This window comes from Ursus maritimus, unplaced genomic scaffold (genome assembly GCF_017311325.1).
Source record: "Ursus maritimus isolate PB19 unplaced genomic scaffold, ASM1731132v1 scaffold_35, whole genome shotgun sequence".
Lineage (NCBI taxonomy): Eukaryota > Metazoa > Chordata > Mammalia > Carnivora > Ursidae > Ursus > Ursus maritimus.
Window position 1 is genome coordinate 9390105 of NW_024426119.1, and position 22721 is coordinate 9412825.

Consider the following 22721-nt stretch of genomic DNA (forward strand, 5'->3'; position numbering starts at 1 on the left):
ACCATTTTATACTTATAATAAGAGTCATAAAGAGAAGGAACTAAAATCAAACTGAGAGAAGGCCAAAGCAACAAAGTATTGTAAACCAAAAAAAAAAAAAAAAAAAAGATAACTTTGTACAAAAGGAGCCCTTTCATTTTTTTTCTCCTAGGGCCTGTTTTCTATATACGTAATAGTTTTCATATTTCTCTAGTGGGCTAAGTTCATGTTATCAACATCAGACTTTAATTATGGGGTACTTAATGGAAATTTATGCGTGCAGTTCAGTGGCTGTCACAGTGACATCTCTGTAGTTGGTTACATTCTGGAACATGTCGCAGTCCATTTCCACAGTGAGCCTCTGGAGCCCCACCTGTGTTGGTGTGAACTGGAATTCGGTGTACAAGATGTTTCCGGGCCACACAGAAGCTAATCTGAAATAAAAGAAAAGGCAGGTGGTAGTTCTGTCCCATTGCTTTGCTAGTCTCAGTGATTCTGATCCTTCCCTGCTTGAAGAGGTAAACTGTGAAGAAATAAACATTTGAGTACCTTACTGTTGAAACAGAGGAGGTGTTAAGGAGATAGAAGACAGGAGCCTCCCGATGGCAAACGATTGCTTGGTTAAGAAGAGAAATATCCTATTCTAAGGGCTTCAAGCTGCATCTGTTATTTCTTTTATCACCTGTGACTTCAGTCTGGTCCCCCTCTTGGTAATAGTACTGGGTAAGTTTGGGAAGGCTGTGGTTTTGGACCGCTCACATTGCTAAGTGCTGCGAGGGTACAGTGGACATTTACAGAAGAGGTCAGTATGTTAACAGGTGGTGTTTGGTGTCCTATCAGCAACCTCCTGACTGGCCTGTGGACCTTCTTACAGTGACAACAGGAGTAGCACAGATTTCCTTTGAGGAGCTTCCCCCCACAGTTGATCTGGGATACCACGAAAGTGTAGTTAAATGTTGGCAGTCCCTCCTCTCAAATTACTGGCAAGAGTGATTCATTGAGTTTCATAAGGCTGAGGCATTGGTTCGATAACCAGACAACTACCAGGGATTTCAGGAGTAGGCACCGTGAACTCTAAACTGTATACTGTGTTTTCAACAAAGGAAGTGGTGGACACAGTGAGAGAAGAGATAATGAAGGAAGATACTTGGAACATCTGAAACCAACAAAGGACTCATACAGGGAACTCCTACAAATCAACAAGGAGGAAAGGCAGGAGCACCAAAAGAAAAGTGGGCAGAGATAAAAGCAAATCTTTTCCAGAGGAGGAAACAGAAAAGACTAATAAACATTTGAAGAGTTGCAAATCAAAACAATAATGAGATATTACCTTATTTCTATTAGAATGGAAAAAAAGAAAGCTGAGTATTGCCAAGAGTGGAGAAAAGTGGAGAAATGGTAGAAACTCCTGTACTACTGGACGGAGTGTGGACTTCTGCAGTCATTTTGCAGACAAATCTCAGTAATCTTGGGTCCCTGCCTTTCTGACCAGTTGAGATGTTTCAGTGAGATGAGAAGCTTGTAGTTTCTCTCTCTCTCTCTTTTTTAAATAGATTTTATTTATTGAGAGAGAGCACAAGTGGGGCTGGGGGTGGGGGGACAGAGGTTGAGGGAGAAGTAGGCTCCCCATTGAGCATGGAGCCCGGACGCGGGGCTCGATCCCAGGATCCTGAGATCATGACCTGAACCGAAGGCAGATGCTTAACTGACTGAGCCAGCCAGGTGCCCCGAGAAGCTTGTGGTCTCTTACCTGTACCTCCTCTCTCTGTAAATGAGCCCCTTTCCAAAGAGGGAGATCACACAGTCCTTCATGGGAGCATGTAGGAAGTTATAGAGGCTGACTGAAGCCTTAAGAAGTTGATATTGCTCTGCTGTCTCTGGCATCTGTGGGAAGAGGCAAAACCTGGAGCGGATGCCAAGAGCACAGGGCTACAGTTACTGCTTCCCCTCCTAGGCACCCTCCCTGTACTCTCCACAGTTACTCTCCTGTCTCTGCCATCCGGACTCAAACTCCACACCTGACTTCTTTACCCTTCTCTCTGGTCTTCCTGCATTTACACTTACCCTTGCCTTGATTCGTCCATCGCCATCTCTGGTGGTGCCTCTCCTCCACTTAGAAACCTTGGAGGGGTTCCCATTCTCTTCAGAATTCAGCTTTGGTTGGCATTCAGAGCCCTTCATGGTCTGACCCCAATCCCCTTCTCCAGCCTCACCTGTTCTTCCCTCGACTAAATGACATCTCATTACCCCCCTCAGACTCCCTTCTTTTGGGCCTCTCTGGTCAGTCTTCTGCCTGCAATGGCCTTCCCCAACTTCTGCACTAAAGCTTACTTATTTTTCAAGGCTCAACATAAATGCCTCCTCCTTCTATTGAGTCTTCCTCAAACCCACCAGCTGAAATTAATCCCCTTATTTCACTTATGTCATAGTGACTTTGTACCTCTATTGAAGCACTTACACTGTGTCTCCTTTACTTAACTATAATATAACCTCATTGAGGGCTGGGAGCAGGTCGCATTCATTTTGGTCAGGGTAGACATGTGGAAAGAGGACTAGATCAAGAGCCATAAGCCTCTAAAACACCCATTTTCATGATCATGGGCATGGTAATCTCTAGAACTATTTCCTCACCCGACTAATGGGAATAGTTCCACCTCACAAGGATTTTGTATTGAAGAAAGAAGGTAAAAATACATTGCCATATGTATAAAGGGCTAAATAAAGGTAGGCTAGTACTACCCAAATATGGAGGCAGCAGCTGGGGAGAACCTGATTTTTAAGATCTTTATGTAACCAGAAAAAGAAGTTGGAAGATGTAAACCTTAATAGCATATGTAAGAAACCATCTCTTTCAAGAGAAGGAGCTCCCAACCTAGCGTTTTCTAGTAATCTTACAGCACAGTTGTTTGCCCTGAAGCTTGAGGGGCTCTGATTCCTTCTGAAACAGGAGCAAACTACAGTGATCTGGGGAAAGACTGGTGCCTACCTCAATGGTAAGGTGTGGTCTACAAATGGTGATGTCTTCCTGAGCAAAGCAGCTAAGGCTGGGCTCAGAGTGCGTTGCCGTGGCCATGACGGTGAGTCTGAGGAAGCTGTTCTCTGGTGGGCTTTGCTCAAAATGGAAGAAGGACAGCTCTTCGGGGATTTCCTCACCTGGAACTTAGCACAAGCCGAGTCAATGCAAATCATGAGTGTATGTGCTCTGGAAACAGGCAGTATTACACACAATGTGAAGGAGTGAGTACCTCACTGAAGCCAGAAAGATGGCTCATTTCTCACAGCAGTTTCAAACTTGAACTCAGTCAAGACCCCACCCCCTACCACCATCACTGCCTCCTCCAGTGCTCTTGAGAGACCACCTCAGTGGGATTGTGGAAGACCCCTGCAGACTAGAACAAGTTAAGCTCTCTGGCCTCAGCTTCCTTGTCTGATAATAACACCTACCTGGTGGGTTGCTTGTGTTAAATGAGTTACTGAGTGCTTATCTCAGACCCTGCCACACAGTCATTGCTGAATATATGCTTACTTAGTTCCTCTTATTCTCTGCTTCTTCTGTTTCCCTTTTGCAGAGAAAATGTAATCTTTCATTGTCTAGGAATCTTCTCAAGCTCATGTTCCCAGTCCCAGCCTGGAGACATAGTCATCTACCCCTGCTCCCACCACCCCCAGGAAGATGAGATGTCCTCCCTCCCCAAGTAAACCCTCCACTTTTTAAGTCTGTGCCCCATCTTGACCCCACCACTGTGCTGTGTAACTTTTGGGCAAAATATGTAACCTCTCTGTGTCTTGATCTCCTCATCTTTAAAGCGGGGATAACAACAGCTGCTGCCTCAGAAGGTTGTTGTAAGAATAGATCAGATAATGCATATGGAATGCTTAACACTGTGTTTACCAAAAGTAAGCTACAGTTATTCTAGTTGTCTCTCATGTCCCCCAATAACCATCAGTTATAACCCATCTTTTCTGAGGCTTCCATCTTTCCCTCTCTGTTGATAGTTTTCCTCAGCATGTAAGCATGCTTTATTGTTTATTGTTAAATAAACAAACAAAAAAACCCACCCTCCCTCTACCCAGTGTCCCTGGCTGACTGCCACTCAGCCTTTTTCTGTCTGTTCTTCCAGGAAAGACTGTATACTAGGTCTTGCTTCCTCGACTCTCCATCAGTTTAGCCCCCAGGAAGCTGGCCTTTGCCGTCACTTCTCAGTAAGACCACTCCCTCAGTGTCTCCTTTTCAGCCTTGACGTCTCATGGCCGCTCTGCTGCCCCTGCTGGGTGCTCCTTCCTCTCTTTGACTTCTCTGTTTCCCTTATTCCCTGCTCTCTTTCCTGCCTGCCCCCTACATGCTGGTGCTGCCTGGGTTCCCTTTCACCCTCTTCTCTTCTCTTCTCTTCTCTTCTCTTCTCTTCTCTTCTCTTCTCTTTTCTCTTCTCTTCTCTTCTCTTCTCACAACCATTCTTCCACCCCCAGGAGCTCATCAATGCCCTGACTCTTGGCAGCCCCCTTATCCTGCTGGTCTCCAACCCAGGCCTTTATTTTGAATTTCAGGTTTAGGTTTCCAGCTGCCTCCTGGCCATCTCTGTTTGGATGTCTTATGGACTTTCAAACCCAACATGCCACAAACAGAACTCATCATTCTTCTCCCCATACTTGCTCTTCCTCATTCTCCCTATTCTAGAGGCTCATCCAAACAGGAAGCAACCCTCTCACCCCCAACACATATTCACAAGTCCAATCTATCCTACCTCCGTAATACATCTTCATTTGAAGTGCTGCTAGTCTAATTTGTCCTTCATGCCGTGACTTGATTATTATAAAACCTTCCAACCTCTGATCCAGTGGTTCTCAACATTAGATGCACATTAGAATCATGGAGAGAGCTTTATAAAACAGTCCCATTGCCAGGCTACACACCAGATCACTTATATCAGACTCTGGCAGTGAGGCCCAGGCAGCAGTATTTTTAAAGTTCCCTGGTGATTCAGTAGCCAAGGTTGGGAGTCATTATTCCAATATGACCTCTCCATTCCATTGGTACAAAAGTTATTTTCTTTCAAATGGATTTCTGATCACATTGGCCCCTCTAGTTCAAATTTTCCCCATCTTCCCACTACCCAAAGAACAAAACTCAAACTTCTTGGCATGATATACAAGCCCCTGCGTGATCCAGCCTCTGCCCCCCTCAGAAAGGGAGCATGGTGGGGAGAGTGGAGGCAGGGGAGCTGGTTAGGAGGCTGTTGCAATAATGTAGACAAGCTCCAGTCCACTGATTCTCTCTTATCTGCATATGGGAATCACTCAATGAATTTAAACAGTTTTTGATGTTTGGGTCCAACCATGCAGTTTCTGATTTAATTGGTCTCAGATGCAGGCTGAGCATCAAACTTCCCCAGGTGATTCTGATAGGCAGCAAAGTTTGAGAACAGCTGCTCTAGTCCAGGGACTTTCAACCCTAGGATAACATAGGGAGCTTTTAAAAAGTACCAATGTCTGGACCCCATCCCAGACCAATTAAGTAGGACTTTGCGGGAGGAGGAAGAACCCGTGCACATGTTGTTCCTTCTGCCTTGAATATTCGTGACTCACTTTTCTGCCTGTCTCTACCCTTCCTGCTCATCCTTTCAGGCCCAGTGCAGTCTGCTTTACCTGGAAACAGCCTGCTCTAACCTGGGTGAGATGCTTCCCTGCCATTGTACTCTGTTGACCTTATCAAACACTTCTTTAACTGCTACCATTGTCTGTTTACTATCTCACTGCAATTGGAATTGTGGGGGCTTTGGTCTGTGTGAAGCTGAGTAGATATGTGTTGAATGGCAGAGAAACAGAGGGCACACCAGGGCCTAGAAGCCACCTCTTCAGACCTTCAGGGGTGCCCCATGGCTGCTGCCTCTCAGGGTGGGAGCTGGGGCTTGGGGATACCTGGGGGACCATAGAATTACCCTTGTTGGCATCAAGCATAAGGGACAGCTTCTTCTTCCAGAGCTCAGCAGCAAGGATGCCATTGTAGTATATTGCCTGCAACCCAAATGCCAGCTGCACTGCCTTCTTCTGGTCACTGGGGTTAGCCAGGCTCACTGAGAACTGGGCATTCCCTCCGAGGTTTAGGGAGCTGGGTGCTTTCAAGAACATGTACAGAGGCTCAGTAGTCTTGAGACTGGGAGGATGGATGCCACTGTCTTTTTCATGTCGCATTCTTTCTTCCTGGACTTTCTCCAGCACCTCTTTTTCTTGAAGAGATCCTGAAGAATGGAGGAAATAAAGCAGGCCTCTTATCCAGAGAGTATAGACCCTTCCAATGAAAGTCCAAGATTAAGATTCATTTACCCACTGCTACTCAAATGCCAAAGGCACACGAGCTCTCCAGCCCTCTAAGGCCACATTTAGCTTAAAAAAGAAAGAGTCTGTCCTAATGTGAGATCTGAAACCATAAAAAATCCTAGAAACAGGCAATAACTTCTTCGACATCGGCCATAACAACTTCTTTCCACATATGTCTCCTGAGGCAAGAGAAAAGCAAAAATGAACTATTGAGACTACATCAAAATAGAAAGCTTCTGCACAGCAAAGAAAACAAAGAACAAAACTAAAAGGCAACCTACGGAATGGGAGATGATATGTGCAAATGACATGTCTGGTAAAGGATAGTATCCAAAATAAAGAACTTATAAAACTTAACATCCCCAAAATGAAAAATCCAATTAAAAAATGGGCAGAAGACATGAATAGACATTTTTCCAAAGAAAGCATACAGATGGCCAACAGGCACATGAAAAGATGCTTAACATCACTCATCATCAGGGAAATGCAAATCAAAACTTTAATGAGGTATCACCTCACACCTGTCGGAATGGCTAAACTCAACAACACAAGAAACAACAGGTTTTGGTGAGGATGTGGAGAAAGGGGAACCCTCTTGCCCTGTTGGTGGAAAGGCAAATGGGTGCAGCCACTCTGGAAAACAGTACGGAGGTTCCTCGAAAAGTTAAAAAAATAGAACTACCCTGCAATCCAGCAATTGCACTAGTAGGTATTTACCCAAAGAATACAAAAATAGTAATTCAAAGGGATACATGTTCCCCGATGTTTATAGCAGCATTTTCTGCAACTAGTCATATTATGGAAGCAGCCCAAGTGTCCATCAGTTGATGAATGAATAAGAATGGACACACAATGGAATATTATTCAGCCATAAAAAAGAATAAAATCTTGCAATTTGCAATGATATGGATGGAGCTAGAGTGTATTATGCTAAGTGAAATAAGTCAGAGAAAGAAAAATACCATATGACTTCACTCATACGTGGGATTTAAGAAAAAAACAAATGAGCAAAGGCGGAAAAAAGAGGGAGAGACAAATCAAGAAACAGACTCTTCACTACAGAGAACAAACTGATGGTTACCAGGGGGAAGGTAGGTGGGGGAGATGGGTGAAATAGGTGATGGGGATTAAGGAGTGCACTTGTCACGATGAGCACTGGGTGATGTACGGAAGTGTCGAATCATATTGTACACCTGAAACTAGTATTACACTGTATGCTAACTAACTGGAATTTAAATAAAAACTTTAAAAAAAGGTCTGTGTTGGGCAGATCCACTACAGGTATGGCATGTCTTTTCCAGGTCATTCTAGTTCTTCACGTGTTACGCATTTGCCCCTTGAATGGTGGGAGAGCAAGCTTTTGGACAAGTCCTACTGACTCTAAGGACAAGTCTGTGGGGACTCATGTCTTCCTAAGTGAAGGAGTTGATTTATTCCAAGGGCAGTGGGGGCTGTGGAATATTCTAGAGCAGGGGAGTAACATTATTTTGTGTCTTAGAAAGCTCCCTCTGGAAACTAATTTGGAAAGGGAATGATAATGGAGAAACTGGGCCCAGGGGGTCCAGTTGGGAGGCTATTACAATGCTACAGACGAGATGTTGAGGCCCTGAATTTTCTATAAGCAGTGAGGAAGGAGAAGAGGAAGCAGATGTGAGAGTAATGTGGGACAGTGAAGGAGGGAGAGTTGAGGAGGGTGCTTTCTTGTTTGGACAAATAGGTGACGGTGGTGCCATTAATCAGTATGGAGGAAGGAACAGATTTGGGGTGCTGGAGGAGAGGGTAAGAAAGAGAGAGGGAAAACATCTTCTGACAGCTGGGCTTGGTATTAAGTGTGTTGTTTTATAGTAGTGGTTTTCAACTGGGGGCACTTTTTCCCCCCAGGGGACATTTAGAAACACCCAGAGTAAGGTGTTGGCATCTAGTGGATGCAGTGTGGGAATGCTGCTAAACATTCTATGAGGCACAACCCCCCACGATGGAGAGTTATCTGGCCCAAAATGTTGATAGTATCAAATGGGGTTAAAAAACCATATTTTATATGATGGGGAGAACAGTGTGACTCTCTCTGGCCTGCGTCTTTCTGGCCCATCCCTTCCCCTCTGTTGGCATTTCAGGTGCTGAGAAGCCTGGGGCCCTCCCTTGCCCAATACCTTCAGGATACTTGTAGTTCTGAGTGATGTCCTCACAGCGGTTGCTGCCCACACCCTTGGTGCTAATGTTGTTGCCAACATACTTAGTGTTGGAGTTGGTCAGCTCCAGTGCGCCATCCTCACGACACTTCCAGACCACACATGAGGCATTTACTGTGGCAAAAAGTTCTGATACTCCAGGGGTCAGGCTTAGGGTCCCCTCCTTGACTGCTTTGACAGGGACCAGATCACAGGACCCCAGGACTGAGGGAGAAAAAGGTCAGTGAGCAAGAGGAACCGTGCCAAGACCTCACTTTGAGTCAGAGCTGCATAACCTCAGTCTCCAACCTATACCCAATTTTCCCTCCCCCAAGATCAGGATCAGAGGTTGGGCACTAGGCAGTTTCCAAAAGGGCATTGCAGTGGTGAAATTCACAGTTATTTGGGACAATGCTTTTTGGTCATGGCCTGTGGTAGGAGCCCTGTTAGAAACTGGACAATAGAACCTCAGAGGAACGTAGTACACCGGAGTTCCTTAGCCAGCTCTACTGTAGGTATGATAGGAATGGGTCACCTTTATTGAGCACTTACTGTGTGCCAGCCTCTATTACTGTTTGGCTGCTGAGAAAGGAAGAGCAATCCTTTTATGGCTCCTGAAGATTTCTTCTCCGAGCTTGAGCCTATCTTGTTACCCTCTTTATCCACATCCAGAACCTCAGAAATCCCACCCCACAAGCCCCCAACCCAGCACATCCATCAGCTAACTTAAGACCTTTTACCCTTCATTGAGACTCTGCTCCCTCGCCCATTGCTCTGAGGTAGGGCAAGTCTCCCCATGGCCTTAGGCCTAGATGGCTAACACCTTTGTTCCCTTAAGCCTGTTGGCTTCAGGTGAGCATTCTGCTGGTCACTATCATTCCTTCCCCTTCTCCTGTTTTAGAAGATGCAGACCCCCTTTGAACCTCCTGCTTCTCCTGTTTTCGAGGGACTCCTTGCTTATATAGCTTTGTGCAGCCCAGGATGGTACTGGGCCTACCCGCAGCCTTTACCTCCACCTCCAGTGGGAACACGTGGGTACAGAGTCTGCCATCCGTCATAACCTGGGGGCAAAGCAGGCCGGGTCATCCAGCACTCCGTGGAAGTCTGGAAGATCCTGAAGGTACCAAAGGAGTAATTCAAATGGGGAAAAAAGTAGTCCTGAAGAGGACTAGACATGGCAGAGTCATTATTACCATGGGGATGGGAGGACACTGTAAAAGTGGCTGCAGCACTCCCAGAGAGGGGGGGTGCATGCCACGATTGACCATCAGCATCCTGCCTACAAAAGTCTTGAGGGCCTCCTTTCAGTGCTAGGGGGTTGCCATGAGGCTATACCATGTGGATTTGGAGCCTTCCATGTCTGGGACCTCATCCTCTCTGGGCTTCTCACCAGATTCTGCCTCTTTGGCCTTCCCCGTTCTGAAGGCCCTCCTCATTGTAGTATTCGTCTACAGACAAGCGTCCACCGGTTCCCTGGGCTGAGGCGAATGTGGTAATGACGCGGGCAGGGATTCCCAGGCATCGCAGCACTGTGTGGAAGGGGCCAGAGAGTCAGGGGCTGCCAGAGAGCCTTGGGTATGTATAGCTAGTGATTTTAGTGTCTCCTCTGGGCAGGCACGATCTTAAATGCCACCTGACACTGTGGAAAGAGGAGGGGCACGGGCATCCGGCGGGGGGGGACTGATGCACAGGCAGAGGATGCATAGATGCCGAGAAATGAGGTGCAAAATATTTACGCAGCAGGCAGAGCATACAGCAGGGCCAGGCTTACAGAATATACAACAGAGCACCAGGGCTTGCTCTCCTGGGGCAAGGGCAGAGAAAGTTTCAGGAAGAAAGCCATGCGGCAACCCAAAAGGCAGGGCAGACACGCTGTACAGTAGCCAAGGTGACCCGTGGGTGCATCAGGCAAGCCGGCTCTGTACCTGTGCAGGCAACTGCGGCAAATACCCAGGCCTGACTCTCATACACCGGCCGCCCTTGGCCTGTGATCCACTGCCGCAGGATGGGTACACTGCCCCGGCGCTTGTTCAGCAGGCCCCCTTCCTGGGCGGCGGCAGTCTGTGGGGTGGGCAGGACGCTCTTCTTCTTGAGAGCATGCAGCTGTTTGCGGAAATGTGCGGATGTTATCTGGGGCCCAGGACAGGTAGTGTGGGGTAGTATGGAGGCTTAGGCCACCTGTATCAGAATCATCTGGATATTCCTGGGCTTCACCCTACCCACTGGATTATAATCTCTAGGAGGGAGGCCCCGGGGAATTCTCCTTTTTATCTAGTCCTCTGGAAGCCAGGGGTTTGTAGACCACATTGGCAAACGAAGTCCACATCATAAGAGGAGCAAGAGAGCTGCCTCTCACTGGGGGCTGGTTTCACTGCTCCTTCACTTCCCTGGCCCTGATTCCTTTGAGGGCATTTGCACTTGGGGCCTCAAGGCCCACTTATCCCCTTATTCTTCCTCCTCACAGGTTGACCCTGTCCTTCTTCACCTCTTCAGAGGGGAGTCCAGAGGCACAAGCAGAAATGGGGAGCTTATGATTCCTCTGAAAGGACATTCAGGGACAGAAGGAAGTACCAAATACCTTCATGGTCTGTATATTCTTAGGAATAATTTAGAAATGAAAACAATCGACCAGTTGAGCAGCAAACACTGGGCAAGATAGACTCCACCCCTCCCTCCCGTGGACCTAAGCCTGCAGGTTGGGCTGGTGGAAGGAGGCAAAAGAGGGAGGAGTGCTCTGAGGAAATCCAGGCCAGTTTTAGTCCTCCTGGCTTGTGTCCCAAGGGATGATACTTCCCTTTGCTTTTCTCTCCCTTGTGGATGCTACTGTCCTCCCTCCTCACTCAGACTTTGTCCAGGAACTGACCCCCACATCCTGGGAGGAAGGGACCATTTGTGACTTGAAGATTTCCAGGGCAGTAAATGTAGGCAGCTCTGGCAGAGGGCTCCTCTCCCTCCCCACCTCAACTCACCAAGGTGCCCAAAATGTGGGCCACATGCTCGGGGTTGCCCCACTCCTCCACCTGCTTGTCCATGCTCAGTAAGCCCAGGCTGAGGTCGATGACACTGCTCTCAAACTGTAAGGACCACACAGGACTGTGATGAAGGGCCTCCAGGTTGGGTACTCATCCCCCACCATCGCCTCAGATTTCTCCCAGACTCAGGTTCCTCTCCTTCCTGCCTTGCCTTCTTGTCTCCCGTGGAAGTTCTGGCTTTTCCTTCCCTCCCACCGTGCCCCCTGCTCCCTGTGTCCATGCAGTCCCATCCTTTGCCTGTTATGTTGTCTGACTTTCCCGACAGGGCGTGAGCCCTTGAGGACCAGAGCTGTATTTCTCTTGTTTCCCATTTCGTGTGCTCCTACTGCTCCTGCCAGCACCGACACACATGGGGAGGAGACCAAGGCAGCTCCTGCTCTTGAGGAACCCGCAGTTTAGGAGCAGAGAGGGACATGTAGGCACTTAGACTACAGATCTCAGCAACATGGCCAGGGCTCTAGGAGAGATGCCAACCCAGAGCAGGGGGCCTAGTGGGGAGAGTCACTCTTACATTTGGGGGTTGGGGAAAACATTGTGACAGTCTTAAAAGATGGGTAGGAATTTTCTGGGGTGATAAAGGAGGGAAGGTATTCCAGGCATATTCAGCCTGTTTGTTCAGGGGATGGCCAGAAGCTGGAGCATGGGGTGGCTCTTGAGGAAAGGAAAGCAGTGGCTTGGCTCTGAAGGGCCTTCAGGGTCAAGCCAGGGCATTTAGTTTTTATCTTGTGGACAGTGGGGATTTAACAGAGGTTTGATTTGCTGTGGCCTTTAGGAAGATAACTCTGGAAGCTGTGGAGGATGGTCTGACGTGGCCCTGAGGAAGGAGAGGCACCACGTGGCGGAAATTGCCAAAAGAAGCCTCACTGACACACCAGGGAACAAGGTTGTTAAAAAGGAAGATTCGGTGTGCTGCCACCATTTCTTCCATCTTGGGTGTCTGCACGTTTCGCAGAACTTGCAACAGCACTGTGTCGGGACAGAGCATCTGCTGGTTCACAACCTCTGTGGTCTGTAGGAGCCACGGTGAGGAGGGCCCAGGGAGGAATTTGCCGATTTCAGTGGAAAACAAGTGGCAGTTACTAATTATGATGACTACGTACTTTGGATCTGGATTTGCTTCACCTTATTTGGTAGTAACACACTAACTGCTTAAGAAATAAGGGTGTTTTAATTAATCCATTAAGCAGATGTGAAAGGGAGCATTTTGAGAGGCGCAGTCTCTTTGAAAAATGGATCAAACTTTTGAATTCAACATACTCAGTATGTCTGTAAATAAACTTATGGCATGAATCCTTAAAAAAAAAAAAAAGAATAGAAATGGCCTCATAACCTATAGGCTTTGGGACCTGCCAGCCCTGTCTGGCCTGAACACTGAAGGTTATAGGGCAGTCACTGTCCCCTGTCCTTCCCCAGGGGTCCCCATACCTGGCCAAAGTCCCAGGGCTCTTCATGGAAGCAGTTAGCCGTACCCAGGTAGATGAGGCCATTCTGGTTCAACACGTACTCCCTGCGTTGAGACTCCTTCCTCAGGAACACAGCATCCTCTGGTGAAAAGCCGGCAGGGATGAGGGCCTGTGGGGTGCTAGACCTGCCCTCCACAGCTAGGCCTCTGCCCTCCCTGCCCAGGTCAGGTTTGGTTGCCAGCCTTCCCTTTAGCTCTGGGCAGGATGAAGAATGGGGAGGAATTCCCTTTTTTCACTGACCCCACTGGGACGCAGACTCTTCTCTGGTGCAGAGTGGGAACAGGGGTCGAGTTCCTGGGTCAGCCAAGGTGGCTTTCATGGTCAGCCAGACAGACAGGAACAAGCCAACCTTAAAAAGCTTACTTGTTCCCGGAAGACATGGGCAGCCAGAGTGCTTTTGGCAAGAGAATTTGGCAACAGTCCAGGGAACTTCCCAGTGGGCCTGTTATATGTCACAAGTTCAATTTTTTTAAAAAAATAGCATTTCAGGGGTGCTTGGCTGGCTCAATCAGTAGAGCATGCAACTCTTGATCTTGGGATTATAAATTTGAGCCCCATGTTGGGTGTAGAGATTACTTAAAAATAAAATGTTAAAAAAATTTAAAAATAGTGTTTCAGAAAAAAAACCAATCAAACGTAGGTTGACAGGGGTGAGCAGAAAGGAAGAGGAGCACCCAGTAAGACAGGGTCAGAGGGAACGGTGGAGCTGGGTGAAGTAGAAGCCAGTGGAAGCCCTGGGGGCATCCAAGTGGGTCTAAGACTCCCACAGTCTCTCCTGCCTCTCCTGCTGCCTTCCTCAAGGTGTCGGGCTGGGGTTCATGAGGAGGATGGTGGGCTTTAAGGAGGACACTCTTGGAAGCCAGGAGTGGCGGGGAGACCTGCTCTGTTTGCCAAGTGTCTCTGCACGTGTTACTGGGTGGGGGAGGGGAGGCTGGTTCCTGGGGACTAATAAGAGAAAAGGCTTTCCAGATTATCCGTCTAGGCATCTGCTGGGATGAGGGTACTCAAAACAACAGAAGGATAGGATGTTAAAAATCGGGAAGCCCTGAAGAACCTGAGGCCTGAAATCACAGAACCATGTGCCCAAGGAGCCCTTGACTCCTGCCCCTCCATCTTGAGTACTCTCTATGAAATCACTTCAAACTGAGGTGCGGGGCCCCAGGCTCTGCAGGGCTCTGGGAGATACCTTATCAGAGCACAGGTAGCATCACCCTGCCTTCCCCCTCCCCGGGGTGTGGCCCCCTTTTATGAAGTTCTCTGCTTATGACTAGGACTTTCATTATAGGATGTAAAATTTCCTTTTGAGTCCAGGAGAGTCCCACCTCCAAGTATGCTAAGATGGACTGAGTCCCCAATAATCTGAAAATCTCTTAATCACCTCTCAGATAAGCAGAGCCAATAACTCACCCCTGCCAACCCAGAAGTCTCCATATGGACTCACATGGAGGCCTTCCCCAGGCAGGTCAAACCAAGCACAGAGGCAAGAAACCTGGCATGGAGTCAAGACTAAGAGCTCCCACTGAACTGAGCATGGTCTCAGAACTGTCTTAGCTGTGTTTTTGCTCTGGCCATGAGGGCCTAGCTCTGGATGTGGGCTCGAGTCAGCGAGGCAGGTACACTAGAGCCTCAACTTTGGAGGGAAATATGTCAAGAGCCATGGGTCCTCCCCCAGCTGAAGGGGCCCTGACACCACATTTACCCACATGGGGCAGCTACACCTGAATGGACACTTGTTCCCATCTATTGCTCTACCTGCTCATCCCCTTGGATCAGGAAATCAGAGCCTGAACCCACAATAGGCAGGGCTATCTGAAGGAGGGGGGATTGGAGGACCCCACACCGTGCAAGAAAAGTGGAGAGAGGGAGTTCACTGGGTTTCAGATGCCACATAGAAAGGGAGTTAGGAACTGGTTGGAAGAACCCAGAAAGATTTCTTCTGCTTCCCTATGTTTCCTTTAGTCTCCCAGCCCTGCCTTATAAGGAGGGCCCCTTCAGGCTGGCAGTGAAACTCCTGAAAGACAAAGGTTCTGCACTTGTAGCAGTCTGGGTCGGAGGGAAAGCTGGTCGAAATTGTTTTCCATTCCCCCAAGCAATGCTTCAGGGAGCCCCAAGGATTAAGGTGGGGGGTGGCAGATTTAAAAAGGAAAGACGGACTCAACCTTCAGAAAGGAAAGGAAGAGGAGATGCCCTCTTTGTGTTTGGGGCATGTCAACCACGTCTGATGATCTTTTTTAGATGAAATAGCCCCGACAGCCAAGGCTGAGCTTTGCCAGAGTTGGCCACTGGTTGGGCTGCAGGAGGTCACCTGATCTCAGGAAAGCCCACCCTTTGTCTGCTGAGCTACAGGCCACTAGCTGTTTAATTTGCCACTCTAGTCAAATATTTAGACAGGTCAATGTGGAGAGGACCCAGCAGCTGGTAGTAAGAACAGAACATACAAGTGGAGAGAAGCAGAGACAATCAAACAGGGCAGATTTATTATGGAGCTGATGAAGCTGAAGCTTTGGGCCCTTCACTTGCACAGAACACTTTAGGGCTAAGCAACTCAAAATTTTGTATTCTTTTTCTTAAAGAGGGTCCCCCCAATTATATAAATAAATCTCAGGTCCCACGAAACCTGTATTCACCCTGGACACAGACTATGGGAGCCCAGGGGAGAAACAGAAGCCCGTCCCTCAGGTTGCATCCATTCCTGAACCACTTTCCAGTTCTCAGCCCCTGTGCTGTCACAATAAGGAGTAGCTCTCCCAGGGTCATCTCAGTGAGTCCCAGCTCCTGTGACCAAATAGCCTGACCCGGAACCAGGGTTTGGTTGTGAGATAAGCCTTTGCTTTCGGGGGGGCCCGCAGGCTGCTTCTGCCAAGGGTGACACCAGCACAGACCCCGGGTCTGAGAGGCCATTCATCCAGGGAGCAGGTACCACAGTAACTGTGTGCTACTGCTTTCATTAGAGGGAGCTGCCCCTGGGGCCTGAGGCACTCACTTCCTGCCAGAGCTGTGCCCCAGCTCCTGTACCATAAGTCCCTGTGCAGCCCAGGCTGGTTCAGGTCCAAACTCACCTCGAGCCCAAGGGTTAAAAAGCAGTGTGAACTGGCCTAGGAGGAGTTGCTTCTTGCCCAAGACCTGCAGCAGGAGCGAGTAGCGGCCAATAATGGCGTCTGTGGGTGCGGTTACAGAGATGGTCCAGGACTGGTCTTCTCTGTCTTCCACTGCTGCATTCCACCACTTCTGATCCCCCAAACGGGAAATTGGGAATATGGCTTGGGTCTTGTTGGCCTTGGATGGGTGCTCTCCTGCAGTTAGACAGAGATGAATTGGTTATTTGGACCTTTTGTTCACAACTCAGAGTAATAAAATCAAGTATCACAAAGTTGGAACAGGTGAAAATTGGTTTTCAGTGAGGATGGAAGCAGCCCATCCAGTAATGGGAGGCAATAAAGGGTGATGGGAGAGCACAAGTTCTCAGGGCTCGTGGACCTACATCTAGAAAAGGTCCACAGTGTATAAAATGGGCGTAGTGGTATGCCTTCTTGGTAGGGCAGATGTGAGGTTTTAATGAGATACTGCATGTGAAGCCCTTGGCCCAATATCTGATAACATAGTACAAACTCAATAAATAGTAGCAATTAAATGTTATCTTAAACCTAGATTAGATCCATTCAGGCTTTTCTATAAAACTGATATATTTCTAACCAAAAGGAACCCCTTAGTGACAATGATGCTCAGCAACTTCTGAAACATAATAAATGCTATTTTGAAAAAGATTTATTTTACCTATTTTAGACAGCAGGGGGAGGGGTGGAGGGGGCGAGAGAATCCTCAAGCAGACTCCCCCTTGAGTGCAGAGCCACACACAGGGCCTCTATCCCAGGACCCGAGATCATGACCTGAGCCAAAATCAAGAGTTGGCTGCTTAGCCAACTGAGCCACCCAGGCGCCCCAATAAACACTATTTTTTAGGCATGTTATCTCATCCTCACCACAGCCCTCCCAGGTGGATAGGACTTCTTGAGGTTCAGGTGCAGTGGGGGCCATATGCCCCTTTGTTCCCTGAGGAGGTGCTGGAGAAAGAAGCACACCCCCCTCCCGCTCTGTCCTGCCACCAAAGGGGTCTAGGCCTGCCCCACTCACCAGTTTGTGCAATGAGGGCTACCTTCTTCAGGGTGGATGTAAATGCATAGACTGGAGCCTGGAAGTGCAGGATGATGGTGAAGGGCTGCCCTCTCCTCACAATGAGGTGCCGGGAGCTGATGGCCTTCGTATGGTGCTCCTCATTGTTTTTTGCTGCCTGGAAGTCACAGTTCTTGATCCCCAGGGCTATTATGGAAAAGGGAAGTCATGGAGAGGAGGTAAATGTGACAACTCAAGTAAAAACAGAGGCCCTAGAGTCAGAGTTGAACTGATGTTCAAATCCTTGGCTCAACTTACATACTAGCAAGTAACCTAAAGCAAGTAACTTAACCACTCTGAGCCTCAGTTTCCTCTTCCTTAGAATAATCATCCTTCCCTGCAGGGTTGGGGAAATTAAATGAGTTAATGTATTAATACACTTAGCACAGTGTCAGATGCATAGGAAGTCCCATTAAATGAGACTATTACTATTATTAATAAGAGCAATGCTTGCCCTCATTGTTGACCTTCTTTTCTGGTGCCTATCCAGAACAATGAATAAAACCTGGAATTTTGCTCACCCCTACTCCTTTCTTCTTCAAACACAGTCAGATAGTTTTTAGAGCTGGTTTTGAAATCACTGAGCCAATTCTCCTATTTTATAGATGGGAAGATTGAGGCCCAGAGAGTAGAACCAGCTCACCTGAGATCATATTTGGCTCTTTCACCTAAAGGCTCACCAAACCCACGGCACCATGCAGCCCAGAAAAACTCTCCAAGGAGGGGGCCTGAGAGTATTATGATAGTCTTATCTGGCAGTTCTCATTTTACAATGAGTCTTATAAATATACTAACAGACTTATGCAGAAGCCCCTGAGCTTTCTGCATCCTCTGGTTCTGTCTATTTTCTTGCTTGATGTTGGCCTCTGCCCCTTATATTTGGATTCCCTGACTTTTACCTCCCCTTCTCTCCCACTTAGCTTTGAGGCTATGGCACCCTCATGCTTTCCCAGGGTTATCTCCTGTATGTATCACAACCCAGTGAGAATGATCATGTTTTGATGCCATAAATCCTTGTTAACTGTCATCATCATCGTCACAACTATGACCATCAATTTACCACCAACAGCCTACCGTATTGCCATCCATAGCCATACCACTGCTACCACCACCACAGCACCCACTACCACCCCCCAACATAGCCCCACCAACCATCACATCCACCACCAGCAGCACCTACTACCACCCCCCCCATAGCCACACCATCATCACCTCCACCACCATCCTACTTCTCTTAATGAAAACATGTTATGATGGAGGAGCTACTGATAGTCAAGTAAGCCCCATGGAGAAATGGCTTGGCTCACCCTGTCCCATGGCTGCAGGCCACACTTCCCCGCTCGACCACAAAAAATGCCTGTCTTGAACTGTTGCTCTGTGCTGCCTTTCTGAATCTGTCCTGAGAGAAAATGATAGAGGTACTTTCATTGGCTTAAGAATCTGTAAATAGTAGAGTTTCCTTCCACTCCTTCTGTGAGGTCCCCCACAGGTTTCTTTTCTCTTGCTCCCTCCCCATTGGTATCTCTTGGGCCAGCTGCTGGTGGGAGTTACCCTTTTTCATTTTATCTCTTGTGCCAGGCTGAAGTAGGGGCTGGAATGGGGGAAGATCTGTCAGCTAGAGAAGCTGAGAGGAAACTTCTAAGTCTGTCACTTCAGTGGTCTCAAGAGACCCTCAGAGATGTTACCTGGACAATACTGGAAGACTTTGGAAGACATGGCTCCATAAACAGGAGGCCCACATTCAACTCCAAATCTCAGGCCCTAAACATATCAGGGCTTCAAGTTGCTAGATGTTTGTGGCTGTTTTGGTAATAGAAAGAGAGAACCTGTGTGTCTGGGATTCATCTGTGTGAAGCAGATAAGGAGGTAGAATTTGTTGGTGAGAAAAAAATGTCCTAAAAGTAGAAGTCAGAGACCCAGCTCTTCTAAGCCCACTGGGTCTGGGACAGTGTTCCAGAGAAAGTTAAGAACTATCTTGGGACTCAGAGCCTTTGTCTTTTCTATTTCTACTTATTTAGTCACTGAGGAGACAAGACACAGGAAAGGACGTCTTTGGCCCTCTTTGGTTTTCTAAAGCCCAGGTTTTGCTGGGGCTTCTAAGACTGTGCGAATGGGAGCACTCTCAGGGGCATCTGTGCTGGCCTGCATGCATATGGGATATCTATAGAAAGATATAAAAGACACTACAAAGAACATTGGGTGCCTGTGGGGAGGAGAGCTGGAGAATGGGGTAGGAAGATGATTTTTCTCCTGTTTACATTTTTACACTTATTTTTTAATTTTTTTTATTATGGTATGTTAATCACCATACAGTATATCATTAGTTTTTGATGTAGTGCTCCATGATTCATTGTTTGCATATAACACCCAGTGTTCCATGCAATATGTGTCCTCCTTAATACCCATCACCGGGCTAGCCCCTCCCCCCACCCCCACCCCCCTCCCCTCTAACTTTGAACCATTGCCATTTGAAGAATCTTATTATGTTAAAAAAAAAAAAAAAGAAAGAAAGAAAGAAATGAAGCTGCTGCCTTCTTACTCCCCAAAAAAATGATCCTTCATGAGAAATGAAGAGGTAAAATTTTCATTACTTGAAGATGATGTGATTTTTACCTGGAAACCATGAATCAACTAAAAAGTGATTGTAAAAAATAATTTAGAATGCTATTCTTAAGTTTAGTGCATTCCCAATAAAAATGCTGACAAGTTTTTTTCCTCTGAAACTAGAAAAACTGATTCTAAGGTTAAAAAGGAAATTTCTAAAAGATATAAGATATAATCTAAAAAGATCTAAGAAGATATAAAGATGTTTTAGATGAAAACGTCTAAAATGTGTTTTACTATCTAGTAGGCCTCATCATGCTACATTTCTAAGTTCTTATGTAGTATAACCAGGCTTCCTAGATATTAAAACATAGTATGACATCACTGCACTTGAAAAAGCACATTGACCAAAATGTATGCATTAGTATGGGCTAAATGTGGCACTTTGAATCAGTGGGGAAGATAAGAAATCACTAGTAATTGGGTGGGGGACAACTAGCTTGCAAAGTAAAGTTGTTTCCTACGTTTCACCATACACCCAAATGAATTCCAGATGGGTCAAAACTCTAAATGTAAAAAATTAAATCCTAAAAGTACTAGAAAAAAAGATAATAGACTTATTATTAAGTCAGCCTGGGTGAGGCCTTTTAAAATAGTAGACCCCAGAAGCCATAAAGAAAAAATAGATAATTTTTATTCCTTAAAATTTTTTTACTTGGAAAAATCCATAAAGTTACAAGATATACGACAAATTGGGAGAAATGTTTGGAACTTGTAACACAAATTTTTACTTTCCTTAATGTAAATGGCATCTGCAAATCAATAAATAAAGAACAACAAATCAATAGAAAAATGGGTGAAGAATATGACAGAAAAGAAAATCCAAGTGTCTCTTAAATACATGAAAACATGTCCAGCCTCATTTAATAGAAATGCAGAAGAAAAGTACCCTGGGATATTCTTTCTTTGACCTATCAGATTGGCAAAGATAGAGTAATTTGTCAACTTTCTGAATTAGTGATGGTGTGGGGAAAGAGTTACTCTCTTATAGTACTGGTAGGAATGTAAGTTGGCATAGCTTTCTTTCTTTTTCTTATTTTATTTTTTTAAAAGATTTTATTTATTTATTTGAGAGAAAGAGAGAAAGAGCAAGCACAAGCAGTGGGGAGGGGCAGAGGGAGAAGGAGAAGAAGACTCCCCACTGAGCAGGGAGCCTGATGCAGGGCTCAGTCCTGGGATGGAGCTTAACTGACTGAGACATCCAGTCCCCCCACCCTTTTTAAAGATTTTATTTATTTATTTGAGAGAGAGAGAGAGAGAGAGAGCATGAGTGGGCGGAGGGGCAGAGAGAGAGGGAGAAGCAGACTCCCTGCTGAGCAGGGAGCTCGAGGATTCGGGGCTCTATCCCAGGACCCTGGGATCATGACCTGAGCCAAAGGCAGACACTTAACCAACTGAGCCACCAGGTGCCCCTAAATTGGTATAGCTTTCTAAGGGAAATGAAGTAATATTTACCCAAACCTTAAATGCCTATACTTTTGACTCAGCAATTTCACTTCTAGATATTCCAATGCAAATAATCAAACATGTAAAATGAAATTTATACAAGTATCCATTGTACTGGTAGTTACAATAGCAAAATATCAGAAACTACATAAACGTTCATAAATAAGGTGTTAGATGGACATATTATGGGACATGCATTCAATAGAAAACTGCAAATGTGAAAAAGAATGAAGTAGCTCTACATTAGCTGATATGGAGCAATCTCCAAACTACATCATTAAATGGAATAAGCAAGGTGCAGAGCAGTGTGAACCGTATGCTACCTCTGTATAAAGGGTGTGGGGGAAGAATATATATGAATTTGCTTGTGTTTGCATAGAGTATTTTTGGAAAGTTATTGCTTCTGTGTAGGGAAATTCAGTGCTTGGGTGTATGGCTTTTTTTTTTTTTCCTGTATATCCTTTAGTATCTTTATACCATGAAAATATATTGTTGTTATTATTGAAAAATAACAAAAACTTGCAAGGGACAGAAAAGGCTGACTGGGGGGAGGGGGCACCTGGGTGACTCAGTTCTAAGTGCTTCTGACTCAGGTCATGATCCTTGCTCAGGGGGAGTCTGCCTCTCCCTCTCCTTCTGCCCCTCCCCTCCTCTTGTGCTCTCTCTCTCTCAAATAAATAAATAAAATGTTAAAAATGTTAAAAAATGTTAAAATGTTAAAAAAAAAACCTCTCAAGGATTTCTTCTTCTACATAGAGTAGACTAGCTTGATCCTATCACCCCTATTGACAGTAACCATAAAAGCGGAATAAAATATTTCAAAGTTCTGCCTGAAGGCATCAAGACAGCACAGACTTGAGGCATCAAGATCTCAGGGAGAAGAGAAGCAGAGAGAGGTGAGCCTGACAGCATGCCACCTTTCACTTCAAGACATTTGCTGATTCACAATTGGCAGATGACAGCCTGAGAATCTGAGCAGATCTTCTGACAATCTCACAGGACTGGAGGATAAAAATTGGAGTTCCATGGCCACCAGGCATGAAGGACTCCAATAAATACCTCCTTTTTTCAATTGGGACCCCTGAAGGACTATTCCCCAGGGAGTAAAGGTAATAGGAAATAGACCAACACTTACAAAGACTGAAACCCAGTTTTGCTTGTTTGTTTGTTTTTAGGCAATCAATGGAGATTTTTACTTGGACTGGAGGATAAAAATTGGAGTTCCATGGCCACCAGGCATGAAGGACTCCAATAAATACCTCCTTTTTTCAATTGGGACCCCTGAAGGACTATTCCCCAGGGAGTAAAGGTAATAGGAAATAGACCAACACTTACAAAGACTGAAACCCAGTTTTGCTTGTTTGTTTGTTTTTAGGCAATCAATGGAGATTTTTATTCCTGCTGACATTATTATGGATGCTATTGTTATCATTATTATCTATCTAATAAAGTTACAGATGTTGGAACAGCATAGAAAAAAATTTGTGGTAGAAAACACAAACCATAAAACTTACCATCTTAACCTGTTTTTTTGTGTTTTTTTT

At 46.2% G+C, this 22721-nt stretch overlaps 1 protein-coding gene and 1 pseudogene across 3 annotated transcripts; one reads left to right on the forward strand and one right to left on the reverse strand.

Moving 5' to 3' along the window:
* Window positions 1-202: 202 nt before the first annotated feature.
* On the reverse strand, window positions 203-18613 carry EPB42 (erythrocyte membrane protein band 4.2). Of its 3 annotated transcripts, none has more exons than XM_040620515.1 (13): window positions 18435-18612; window positions 17089-17274; window positions 16017-16250; window positions 12920-13038; window positions 11432-11536; window positions 10388-10565; window positions 9853-9991; window positions 9473-9576; window positions 8445-8687; window positions 5916-6215; window positions 2966-3132; window positions 1730-1863; window positions 203-413 (listed from the first exon to the last, which is right to left on the reverse strand). In XM_040620515.1, the coding sequence occupies exons 1-13, from the start codon at window positions 18553-18555 to the stop codon at window positions 251-253; spliced, it is 2193 nt and encodes a 730-aa protein (XP_040476449.1). In that variant the 5' UTR covers window positions 18556-18612; the 3' UTR covers window positions 203-250. The 3 variants fall into 3 exon arrangements, with proteins under 3 accessions (XP_040476449.1, XP_040476448.1, XP_040476450.1); XM_040620514.1 differs by having other exon boundaries at window positions 2966-3138; window positions 18435-18609; XM_040620516.1 differs by lacking the exon at window positions 1730-1863 and having other exon boundaries at window positions 2966-3138; window positions 18435-18613.
* LOC121100204 lies at window positions 12313-12913 on the forward strand (annotated as a pseudogene).
* Window positions 18614-22721: the final 4108 nt, after the last annotated feature.

Excerpts from the sequence above, each read along its gene's own strand:
- EPB42 (XM_040620514.1), bottom strand. The coding sequence starts at position 18,555 with ATGAAAGTACCTCTATCATTTTCTCTCAGGACAGATTCAGAAAGGCAG. Across the intron at positions 17,275-18,434 it reads GCCTGCAGCCATGGGACAGG|CCCTGGGGATCAAGAACTGT; the intron begins GTGAGCCAAGCC and ends TTTCCATAATAG. Across the intron at positions 414-1,729 it reads TACAGAGAGAGGAGGTACAG|ATTAGCTTCTGTGTGGCCCG; the intron begins GTAAGAGACCAC and ends CTTTTATTTCAG.